At 42.4% G+C, this 13,290-nt stretch overlaps 1 protein-coding gene across 1 annotated transcript in view; it reads right to left on the reverse strand.

The window, feature by feature from the left end:
• skor2 (SKI family transcriptional corepressor 2) overlaps window positions 1-13,290 on the reverse strand; it is an 83,231-nt gene that overhangs the window by 12,870 nt on the left and 57,071 nt on the right. Inside the window, exons 6-7 of the mRNA XM_078409368.1 lie at window positions 11,934-12,032; window positions 11,150-11,217 (exon numbers count right to left, since the gene is read on the reverse strand). Of these exons, the coding sequence (XP_078265494.1) occupies window positions 11,150-11,217; window positions 11,934-12,032 (167 nt within the window). The remainder of the gene's footprint in view (window positions 1-11,149; window positions 11,218-11,933; window positions 12,033-13,290) is intronic.

A 13,290-nucleotide genomic window follows, 5' to 3' on the forward strand; every position in this document is an offset into this window, starting at 1 on the left:
AAGCCATTTTATATATATATCACAAACACCAGTAGTCCCAGCACAGATCCATGTGGAACTTCACCGGTCACAGACCTTGAGCCTAAATATTATCCTTCCACCACAACCCTCTGTCTTCTATCAATCTCAGTTATGAATACATACGACCAAATCACTGTTAACCCCATGCATCTTATTCTTGTGTTTCAGACTACCATGGGGGACTTTATCAAATATTTTACTAAAATCCATGTAGACTACGATACGATACGATACGATAAAACTTTATTCATCCCTAGAGGGAAATTGGTCTGCCAACAGTCACAACACACAAGGTACACGAAAACCTGAAATTAAAAGTGAAAACGAAAAGAAAAAGACAAGCGACTGTTGGCTGGCTGCCATGTGCACAGCGCCTTCACCGGAACAAATGAACAAACGAACGCAGACTTATCCCCTAGACAGAGGATTCTAAACCAGAGTGCCCCCCACTCCCCCCACACCGGGTCCCCCTATGTTCTTCACGGCAGTCTCTCCACACCGGATCCCCATTGTCTTCTGCCAATCTACAACATCCTCTGCCCTACCCTCATCGAACCAACCATGCTGACTGTCCATAATTCTCTTTCAAATGGGAGTAAATCCTTTCCCAAGGTATTCTCTCCAATGACTCCCCTACCACTGACGTGAGGCTCACCGGCCAGGCTCATTTCCCACACAACTACATGCTGTCCTGAGACACAAAAAGCTGGAGTAACTCAGTGGGCCAGACGGCATCTCTGGAGAAAAGGAATAGGTGTAGGATAGTGTTAGTGTATGGGGCGATCGATGGTCGGCGCAGACTCGGTGGGTTAAAGGATCTGTTTCCACGCTCTATCCCTAAAGTCTGAAGTCTAAATCAGTTGTATTTCCTTTAAAAGATGCGATTTGCAAGAAAACAAAACATATTTGGATTCCAAAAAAACGTGGATTCCAAAATGAACATCATTAGCTAAACCAGTAAGATCATAACTGTCATATATTTTATTGCTTGTTGCTGCATGTATATATTGATCTGTGACTTTAATCTAAAAGCGGCCTTCACGCCAATGAAGAGCGTTGGGATGTTTCTGGGGGTGGGGGTGGGGGTGGGGGGGTGGGGGGGGGGATAAATAGTCCAGCCTTTTCTTTTCAGTTAGAGAGCTCATAAAATCAACTAATCAGGAAAATGGAAGATATTATGATGATGGAATAGATGCCTATCTTCAGATATCGGGGGCTAAGCCATATTATTTGGGAAGAATTTTACTTTCCCTGACGCTTGTTCTATAATATGTATAATCTATTTCAAACAAAATAAGACATAGTGCCGTGTGACAAAGAGGTGAATACACTGAAAGTGTACACTGGGATGATTATAGGCAGCGAATTTGAACAGATGGTCTGAGGAAGAGAGAGAACTTGGAGAGACATGGTGCTGACACCTGGTGGCCAGAATGTGAAAAGATAAAATGAAACAATCTAACAATCTAGACACCTATCTACTCTGATAGGTACAAAATAGGACAAAACCTAACAGGACTATCAACCTACTTTAACGCATATATAATTAACATAAATTATTTTGTTTTCAAAATATCCTAGCCTGACACATTAAAAATACAGAGTGACATTGTGCGCAATTTCCTAATGTGCCAATCCTGAGAGAGATGATGCACCAGTGTGCCTCCAGAATGTTGCACACCTTTACACTTCCAACTGTGTGAAAATATATAAATTAAGAGGACCATAGCTGTAATAGTATTGTGGCCAATCTCATGAGCGGGGATAGTGTGAAAAAAATGTTTTTAAATGCTGCTCTACCGCACTGGTTAGTGACAGATTGAAAATTTAATTAAATTCAAATATCCTTTGGAAAATTAAACATATGCTGTCTGAAGCAGATTTTCCACTTGTGTGGCTGAATGTTCCAAAGTGGGAATTCTCTATATGAAAGTTGATGTCTCTGCCTTAGAAGGCAGTGGCCAATTCTCTGAATGCATTCAAGAGAGAGCTAGATAGAGCTCTTAAGGATAGCGGAGTCAGGGGGTATGGGGAGAAGGCAGGAACGGGGTACTGATTGAGAATGATCAGCCATGATCACATTGAATGGCGGTGCTGGCTCGAAGGGCCGAATGGCCTCCTCCTGCACCTATTGTCTATTGTCTATTGTCTATGTCATTAGTGTGAGGAAACAGTGTTATCACATTGGTGGTTATATAAGGGGCTGCAAAGCCAATTCCTTACATGGTGAATCACTTATCCTATTCTTAAGATGAGATCAGTTTAACTTGACATCATGTTCGGCATAAACATTGTGGGCCTAAGGGCCAGTTTTTGTGCTGTACTGTTCTATGTGCTACGAAGTAACTCTTATCGTGGGTAGACATTTGTAGAAATACTGCCTGAAAGCCATTGCACCTCCATAACGAGGAACACAAAGTAGACAATAGACAAAGTTACTACTTAGCAAGATTACAAGGTGCGATAGAACAACACTGGCATAATAGGTCTTAAGGGCATGAAAAGTATTTCTTAAGGTGAGTATTGTTACTTGGCTACAAGAGGGCACAGTTCAGTGTACATTATACAAAGGATAACATCCAAGCTAGAAGGCATTATATGCAAGATGGCACGATCACAAAGATAATAATGATAATAAATGTTAAGAAATATGACAAAATATTGCCCATCGACTAATAAAATCTGGAATGTGTTATATATGGAGACAGTCTTCAAATGTTATACGTTGAGCATAACACAATTCAGAATAAAATGCACACAATCTAAAATATGTTTACAAAAGAATAACACAAAGTCTGAAGTGTTTAAAGCAGGGATTAATGCTATATGGAATAGATAGAGGCTAATATTGTCTGGAATAAATTACATACACTAAATAAGATTCTGGTTGTGTTAGAGACAGAAATACCCATATAATAGGATAAATCCATATCAAATTGTGTTATTTATTTTATAAAATAACCTGGATAGCATTATGCATGATCTAATGTATAATTCATAATGTTGTTCCAACAAAATAAGACAAAGTACTGTGTTGCAAAGAAGGTAATACGTTGGCAGCCTTAACTGCATATTCTAGGATGATTATGGATATTGAATGTAAACAGAGCGTTAATAGCCATGTCCTTTTATTCTTGTCAATTCAATCTTTGTATATATGCTTTTTCAACATAGGTCATTGGATAGTGATCAGGCAATAGAATACTGGCTAATTTCCTCCAATCTCCATTTATAATAACATAAGGAATGGGAGCAGGAGTAAATCACTCTACCTCTCTAGCCTGCTCTGTGTTTCAATAAGATCATAGCTGATCCATCCTTAGCCTCAACAACACTTTCCCACTCTTTCCAAACCCTTTTGACTACTTGGAGGTCAATGTCTGTAAAGTCCTGCATTGCAGATATCCAATGACTCCACTTCCACACCTCTCTGGCTTAGAGAAGTCCCAATATTCAGAGAGGAAATTCCTCCTCAGCTCCATATAATATGGATGATCCCTTATTCTGAATCTAGGCCCATAATTCTAGAAGAAAAGACACAAAGTGCTGGAGTAACTTAGCAGGTGAGGCAGCATCTCTGAAGAATACGGATAGGTGATGTTTCAGGTCAGGACCCCTCTTCAGACTGAATATAGTTGGGGGGGGGGGGAGAAAGGGGGGGGGGAGAAACCTGGAAGAGAGCTGAGCGCAAGACAAAGTCTGGCAAGTGATAGGTGGATAGAGATGGGGTGGGGGGGGTGGGGGTGATTGGCAAGTGGTTGGACAATGGCCAAAGATGAATGAGATGCTGCATGTCCTGTTCAGTTACTCCAGCAACCTGTGTCTTTCCTTGTAAACTAGCATCTGCAGTTCCTTATATTTACCCCTAATTCTAGATGCTGCTCTGTCGTCCCTCTCAGTATCTCAAGTGGTTCATTTCTCATTCTTCTATCCTATATTTAACTTAGGCCTCATTTGTTCAACCTCTATTCATACATCAACTCCTTCATTTGTCTTGTGTACAAAAGCATGAGGGGAATAGATCTGGTAAATAAACAGTCTTTTGCTTAGAGCAGGGGAATCGGGAACTAGAGGACTTAGGTTTAAGGTGAGGGGAAAAAGATTTAATAGGAACCTGAGGGGTAATTGTTTTCCACAAAGGGTGGTGGGTAAATGGAAAAAACTGCTGGAGGAGGTAGATGAAGCAGGTATTGAAACATTTAGACAGGTACGTGACTAGGAAAGGCTTAGAAGGATATAGGCCAAACACAGGCAGGTGGGACTATTATAGATGGGACATGTTGGTCAGCATGGGCATGGTAGGCCGAAGTGCCTGTTTCCATGTTGCATGACTCTATGACTATATCTGGAATGTGGCTCTTAGGGCTAATGGAATCAATGGATTTGGGGAGAAAGCTGGAATGGGGTACTGATTTTAGATGATCAGCCATGATACTAACTTTTTCAGTCAGAGAGTTGTAAATCTGGAATTCTCTGCCTCAGAAGGCAGTGGAGGCCAATTCTCTGGATGCTTTCAAGAGAGAGCTAGATAGAGCTCTTAAGGATAGTGGAGTCAGGGGGTATGGGGAGAAGGTAGGAACGGGGTACTGATTGTGAATGATCAGCCATGATCATATTGAATGGTGGTGTTGGCTCGAAGAGCCGAATGGCCTCCTCCTGCACCTATTGCCTATTGTCTATTGTCTATTGAATGGCGGTGCTGGCTCAAAGGGCCGAATGGCCTCCTCCTGCACCTATTTTTCTATGTTTCTATGTTTTTATGTTTAGTACCCCGTTCCTGCTTTCTCACCATATCCTTTGATTCCGTTAGCCCTCGGAGCTATATCTAGCTCTCTCTTGAAAACATCCAGTGAATTGGCCTCCATTGCCTTCTGTGGCAGAGAATTCCACAGATTCACAACTCTCTGGGTGAAAATGTTTTTCCTCATCTCAGTCCTAAATGGCCTACCCCTTATTCTTAAACTGTGACCCCTGGTTCTGGACTCCCCCAACATCGGGAATATTTTTCCTGCATCTAGCCTGTCCAATCCCTTAAGAATTTTATATGTTTCTATAAGATCCCCTCTCATTCTTCTAAATTCCAGTGAATATAAGCCCAGTCGATCCATGACAGTTCCGCCATCCCAGGAATAAACCTGGTGAACCTATGCTGCACTCCTTCAATAGCAAGAATGTCCTTCCTCAAATTAGGACACCAAAACTGCACACAATACTCCTGGTGTGGTCTCACCAGGACCCTGTACAACTGCATTAGGACCTCCTTGCTCCTATACTCAAATCCTCTTATTATGAAGGCCAATATGCCGTTAGCTCTCTTCACTGCCTGCTACTTTCAGTGACTGATGTACAAGCACACACAGGTCTTGTTGCACAATCCCTTTTCCTAATCTGACATCATTTAGATAATAATCTGCCTTCCTGTTCTTGCCACCAAAGTGGATAACCTCATATTTATCCACAATATACTGCATCTGCCATGCTTCTGCCCACTCACCCAGCCTATCCAAGTCACCCTGCAGCCTCACAGCATCCTCCTCGCAGCTCAAACTGCCACCCAGCTTTGTGTCACCCACAAACCTGGAGATGTTACATTTAATTCCTTCGTCTAAATCGTTAATATATATTATAAATAACTGGGGTCCCAGCACTGAGCCTTGCGGCATCCCACTAGTCACTGCCTGCCATTCTGAAAAGGACCCGTTAGTTCCTACTCTTTGCTTCCTGTCTGCCAACCAGTTCTCGATCCATGTCAATACTCTACCCCCAACTCCATGTGCTTTAATATTGCACATTAATCTCTTGTGTGGGACTTTGTCAAAGGTTTTTTGAAAGGCCAGGTACACCACATCCACTGGCTCTCCCTCATCCATTCCACTTGTTACATCCTCAAACAATTCCAGAAGATTAGTCAAGCATGATTTCCCCTTTATAAATCCATGCTGACTTTGAGCGATCTTGTTACTGCTTTCCAAATGCGCTGCTATAACATCTTTAATAATCGACTCCAGCATCTTCCCCACAACCGATGTAAGGCCAACTGGTCTTTAATTCCTCATTTTCTCTCTCTCTCCTTTCTAATAAAATGGATTTTGGATGATCAGCCATGATCATATTGAATGGCGGTGTTGGATCGAAGGGCTGAATAGCCTACTCCTGCACCTATTTTCTACGTTTCTATGTTTCTATGTTTCTAAAATTGTATTAGCACAGATAGGCAAATCGATCAGCATGGACGAGTCAGGCCGAAGGGCCTGTTTCCTGCACTACGTACGATACTGTGACTCTGTGTCTAATATTTAGTAATCTCATTCTGCTTAAATTGTACTTTGCTTCTTCGTTCTTTGTTCTTCCTTTTAGAATAGATAACCTTTCACTTCCACACTTTAGAGTCCACCTACCAAATTCCATCCCTTTGCAGGATATTTTTCATCTCACAACTGCTCACCACCCCTTTATCGTTTCAACCATCTGAAGAAGGCTCTGACCGACAATGCCTCCTGTCCATTCCCTCCACAGATGACCCACTGTCTGCCCCATGGAATTCTTCCAGCACTGCCTTTTGCTCAGGTTTCAAGCACCTGCAGTTCCTTGTGTCTCGCTCACCTATCTATCTCTGTATCGTCAGCAAATTGGCCGACAGTGCAGTCGGTCCCTTCATTTAAGTCGTCAATGCAAATTGTAAATAGTTGAGGCACCAACACTGATCCCCGTGGTGCCCCACCGGTTATGGCATGTATCAGAAAACGACCCTGGCTGTTTTCTGTCACTTGATATCTATGTCAATATATTACCACCAACCCTGTGCTCAATTAGACAATAGACAATAGACAATAGGTGCAGGAGTAGGCCATTCGGCCCTTCGAGCCAGCACCGCCATTCAATGTGATCATGGCTGATCATTCTCAATCAGTACCCCGTTCCTGCCTTCTCCCCATACCCCCTGACTACACTATCCTTAAGAGCTCTATCTAGCTCTCTCTTGAATGTATTCAGAGAGTTGGCCTACACTGCCCTCTGAGGCAGAGAATTCCACAGATTCACAACTCTCTGACTGAAAAAGTTTTTCCTCATCTCTGTTCTAAATGACCTACCCCTTATTCTTAAACTGTGGCCCCTGGTTCTGGACTCCCCCAACATTGGGAACATGTTTCCTGCCTCTAATGTGTCCAACCCCTTAATAATCTTATACGCTTCGATAAGATCCCCTCTCATCCTTCTAAATGCCAGTGTATACAAGCCTAGTCGCTCCAGTCTTTCAACATATGACAGTCCCGCCATTCCGGGAATTAACCTAGTAAACCTACGCTGCACGCCCTTAATTTATGCTGCAACCTATTTTTGGCACTTTTCAAATGCATTGGCATTTGTCATTTTGGGTTTTTTTAAAGCCAAGAATTGAGTCCATATACAGCAGTTGAGCTGGAGATGATGGAATTATTTGTGTGCAATAAAGACATAGACATTTCCCTGTTCAGTATCATCAAAATGAACATACTAATTCAAGTCTGTTTCTAATATTACTCTGGAATGAGTATCATAATGCTCAGGATATTACATAGTACCCAGCCTCAGTCAACACTGTTCCCATTAGCAACCTACACACTCTATCAGTTTGGCCTCAGTATCAGTCTGACCACCAGGTAATTATGCTAATATCGGACTGCAAGTTATACCATTCGGTGGCAATGTGATCATGGGTTTACATTATATTTGTGGTTTACATTGTGTTTCTCACACAGTCTAGTCATTACATCACAGTGTGCCCGATTTCTGTGTGGTTCCAATCTTACATTATACTTATTCTTGGCCTATTCACTATATTGCAGAATGCCTAATCTCAGTTTGAATACAATATTACAGTGTGCCCAGTTTCACTCTGCTCACTGTATTAGTTTACCCAGTCTTGCTCTGTTCACTATATTACAGTGTGCCCAGTCCCTGTCTGCTCACTATATTACAGTGTGCCCAATCTCAGTCTATTCACTATATTATGGTGTGCCCAGTCCCTGTCTGCTCACTATATTATAGTGTCCAACATTGCTCTGTTCACTATATTAGAGTGTGCCCAGTCCCTGTCTGCTCACTATATTATAATGTCCAACATTGCTCTGTTCACTATATTACAGTGTGCCCAGTCCCTGTCTGTTCACTATATTACAGTGTGCCCAGTCCCTGTCTGTTCACTATATTACAGTGTGTCCAGTCCCTGTCTGCTCACTATATTACAGTGTGCCCAATCTCAGTCTATTCACTATATTACGGTGTGCCCAGTTCCTGTCTGCTCACTATGTTATAGTGTCCAACATTGCTCTGTTCACTATATTACAGTGTGCCCAGTCCCTGTCTGCTCACTATATTACCGTGTGCTCAATCTCAGTCTATTCACTATATTACGGTGTGCCCAGTCTTGCTCTGTTCACGATGTTATGACGTGTCCAGGCCTAGTCGATGCATGCTGTTAGGATGCACCCATTCTCAGTGTCAGTCCACCATATTACATTCTATCCATTGGCCTTGACATGACCTTGTCCCCTCTCCCAGTTTGCTCACTACTATTCATAGTGTCTAATGCCAGTATGTTCACTATTCACACTGTGTTTACTTTGTGCCCAGTTTCAGACTGTTCACTGTATGTGCCCATTCTGCTCAATATGTTACATTATGTCTAACATCCTCCTGCCCAACACACTGTGCCCAAAATGACATCATTTCATTACATAATGGCATTTTTCATACCTCAGACAGATGATTAATACATTATGGCCATCTCTAATTGCCTATTATTTTCTATGGAATCTTTCTCATTCTACTCACTATTTATATTTTGAGTCTTTCTCATGAACGAATGTTGTGTCCAATGATACTCTAGAAACAATGCAACATTTTCTCCAAACTTTTTGTACAATCGCAGTCCATGCATTGCCCTCTATCTTGCCTAATGTCAGTCTGCACACTATTGGATCGTGTCCATTCTCAGCAGCTCAATATATTACCCAGCGTCAATCTACTCAATATATCTGCTTGTGCTTAGTATCAGCTGACTCAGAAAATTCTGCTGGTTGCATTCTGTTATGTTTAAAGTAAAATAAAACAGAAAATTCTGGAGGTGTGATGGCCATCAGAACCGATGAAAACTCATTGTTCAGAACTCTCCCCTCCACTGATGCTGAGCATGAGAGGGCTTGTGTACAAAAACAGGGATGTGATGCCGAGGCTCTAAAAGGTGCTGGTCAGGCCGTATTTGGAGTATTGTGAGCAATTCTGGGCACCGTATCTGAGGAAGGATGTGCTGGCTCTGGAGCGGATCCAGAGAAGGTTTACAAGAATGATCCCAGGAACGAGTGGGTTAACATATGATGAGCATTTGACGGCACTGGGCCTGTACACACTGGAGTTTGGAAGAATGAGGGGGGACCTCATTGAAACGTACAGAATAGGGAAAGGCTTGGATAAAGTGGATGTGGAAAGGATGTTCCTATTAGTGGGAGAGTCTAGGACTAGAGGTCATAGCCTCTTTTAGGAAAGAGATGAGGAGGAATTTCTTTAGTCAGAGGGTGGTGAATCTGTGGAATTCATTGCCACAGAAGTCTGTGGAGGCAGTCAATGGATATTTTTAAGGAAGAAATGGATAGATTCTTAATTAGTATGGATGTCAGGAGTTATGGGGAGAAGGCAGGAGAATGGGGTTAGGAGGGAGAGATAGATCAGCCATGATTGAATGGCAGAGTAGACTTTATGGGCCGAATGGCCTAATTCTGCTCCTATCACTTATGACCATATGCATCTCGAATGATCCATGTTTTATTCCTCAGCATTCATCTGCAGATTTTGAAAATTATACTGTATTCATTCTCAATGTTCCCGCAACATAATATTATGTCCAGCCTCTGCTCTCTGCTGTATCGCCACCAGCCTCACTCTGCCCAATGGCCACCGATCTGTTCACAATATAACGTCGTGCTGTGTCACATTCTGCTCATGGCATCACACTGTGCCTCGTTTGTGCTCACACTAGCACTTAGCAGCAACTATTAGTCTGCCCACTACCATATTGCTTCCAGCTGCAGTGTGTTAAACATATCACTCCATACCCAAACAGCCGACCCACTGTGTTATTTTGTGCTCAGCATTAAATGAAAGGCAACCTCACATTTTCATAGGTTCACAAGTTATAGGAGCAGAATCAGGCCATTCAATCTATCGTCTACTCCACCCTTCAATTATGGCTGATCTATCTCTCCCCCCTAACCCCATTCGACTGCCTTCTCCCCATAACCTCTGATGCCCATACTAATCAAGAATCTATCAATCTCCACCTTAAAAATATTCATTGACGTGGCCTCCACAGCCGTCTGTGGCTGTGGAGATTGGAATATTCAGTTTGGTTATCCCACTCCATCCTACTCAGACGTTCATGACTTTTCAGGTTTGTCACAAGAGCATATGATCATAAGTGATAGGAGGAGAATTAGGCCATTCAGCCCATCAAGTCTACTCCACCATTCAATCATGGCTGATCTATCTCTCCCTCCTAACCCCATTCTCCTGCCTCCTCCCCATAACCTCTGACACCCATACTAATCAAGAATCTGTCCACTGACTTTGCCTCCACAGCCTTCTGTGGCAAAGAATTCCACAGATTCACCACCCTGATTAAAGAAATTCATCCTCATCTTCCTAAAAGAACTTCCTTTAATTCTGAGGCTATGGCCTCTAGTCCTAGACTCTCCCACTAGTGGAAACATCCTCTCGACGTCCACTCTATCCAAGCCTTTCACTATTCTGTACGTTTCAACGAGGTCCCCCTTCGTTCTTCTAAACTCCATCGAATATAACCCCAGTGCCGTCAAATCCATGCTCATCATATGTTAACCTACTCATTCCTGGGATCATTCTTGAAAACCTCATCTTGACCCTCTCCAGAGCCATCACGTCCTTCCTCAGATATGGTACCTAATGTCAGAGCCAGACTTGGACCTCGTCTAAAATACACAATTATACCTCCAAAAGCGTTTTTATCTCTGGCTGCTTGGTAATGGGCGAATACAAAAATCACCGGCAGCAAGTCAATTCACGAACCGATGACCAAAAGTCATACATGTGAAACAGATGTGAAGCTATATCTCACCATCTGTAGTTGTTGAACCATTTCCTCCCGATATGCTAACTCTCGCTTCATTTGGTCCTGGAAGTTATCTGATAAAACAAAAAGCAAAATCGTGGTTCATAAATACCCTGAACATAGATAGACATGCAATTTATGGCTGATATTTTAACCTCATCGTAATTGTTACAAATTAAATCTTCGTTCTAATAATTTAAAACGACACCGTCCAATAATGTAATCAATTAAACATTTGAAAATATCTCCTTCCAGACAACAGTTTAAAGGCAGTAATTATATTTCCACCCATATCGGATACGCATGTTGTTTCTTTCGTTCCATGCAACGGGTAGAATTTGCTTTCTAATGGAAGACGCTTATCGTGCACAGTTTGCCATTTCAGTTTAGTGTAGGAAACGACTAAGAAAGACATCTTCAGACAGACACAAAATGCTGGAGTAACTCAATGGGAGAGGCAGCGTCTCTGGAGGGTGACGTTTCGGATCGAGACCCTTCTTCAGACTCGACACGAAACATCATCTATTCCTTCTCTCCAGAGATGCTGCCTGTCCCGCTGAGTTACTCCAGCATTTTGTATTTATCTGCGGTGTAAACCAGCATCTGCAGTTCCTTCCTGCACAAGACATCTTCACAAGCAGGTTATATTTGATTTTAAAACTTTATATTTTATTATTACGTGCGTATAATGAACCCGACTGCCGCGTTCTGCCATGGTCCGCGCCCCTGTGAAACATCTACACAACACAGTAAAGACATCGCAAGAAAGGAGAGAAGAAAGATTTCTTACTGACTACAGTGAAAGAAGCGTTACCCTTTAACGCCTGAAACTCTTGCTCTAACCTCCGCCTCAGATCAATCTGTTCCAACAGCACTTTCTGAAGTTCTTCTGGGGAAAAAAATGCAGACATTCGATTTAACGAAAAGTTTAAAAAAGTATTTTTATATAATCGTTCCCACCATTGCGATATTTCACAATATCGTGCCAATTCAAAAGCGGTCATCAGAATTCCGGGGTGTGCACTTGGAAACTAATAGATACGAAGGGGGTAGATTGTTTTCCTCCATACTGTTATCTTTTGAAATTTGTACTCCTATTCCATTTGACTGCTCGATTGACGCCGCTCTTCGGAAATGTTTTATGTGTCCACGCACATTTGCTCACCACATTTCTGTCACTTAATTCACATCTCTGGTCCACCAGCACTGAACGTGTATCCCGCCGCTTTGTGCATTCCTACCTATACCTTTGGATTCTAAGAAAATAACTGCAGATGCTGGTACAAATCGAAGGTATTTATTCACAAAATGCTGGAGTAACTCAGCAGGTCAGGCAGCATCTCAGGAGAGAAGGTATGGGTGACGTTTCGGGTCGAGACCCTTCTTCAGACTGATCCCTGACATCAGTCTGGAGAAGGGTCTCGACCCGAAACGTCACCCATTCCTTCTCTCCCGAGATGCTGCCTGACCTGCTGAGTTACTCCAGCATTGTGTGAATAAATACCTTTGGATTCTAACCTCCTTCGATGTCTACCTCTAACCTTTGAGGCTCAGAACATTTTTCTGTTCATTCCTTATTGAGTGCCATTGTTATATTCCCCCATTGTCTGTGTGCGTGGCTGATGTCTTTAATTTTATTTACACTTCTGATGTCAGTCCAGGATTAGTTGATTTCACTAGCACGTCCGTGCAGTTAGCTATCGCCCACAGCGAAAAGAAAACACAGCACAGTAATTAACCAGTGTAGGTAGACAATTCCATGGTGAAGTATTGCGGAATGAGGTGGATTTTTGTGAAACAGCGACATTCCGTGGGGGAGCGCGTTGAAATGTAAGCTGATGGAACACGAGGCTGTTCGATACGCTGGAGCAACTTTTAGATCGGGGGGGGGGGATAAAAGAATGCACTTCTACTGAACTTCCCAATAAATATCCACTAATAATGTAAGTAACTTTGAGTGTCGAAAGATTAAAATAGGTACGTCTCCTTAAGACGTAGCAATCCCGATCAAACGAGGAGGATGTTTAAAGCTGGTACTGTATTGATGGCCGATGGATTTACTTGACCAGGAAATGTGGCGACATAACTGTGTAAGAGCAGAGGCAGTGGCATTTAAAAATAAAAAATGGGTAGATTGATTAACATGT

Source organism: Rhinoraja longicauda, chromosome 1 (genome assembly GCF_053455715.1).
Source record: "Rhinoraja longicauda isolate Sanriku21f chromosome 1, sRhiLon1.1, whole genome shotgun sequence".
Taxonomy (NCBI): Eukaryota; Metazoa; Chordata; class Chondrichthyes; order Rajiformes; family Arhynchobatidae; genus Rhinoraja; species Rhinoraja longicauda.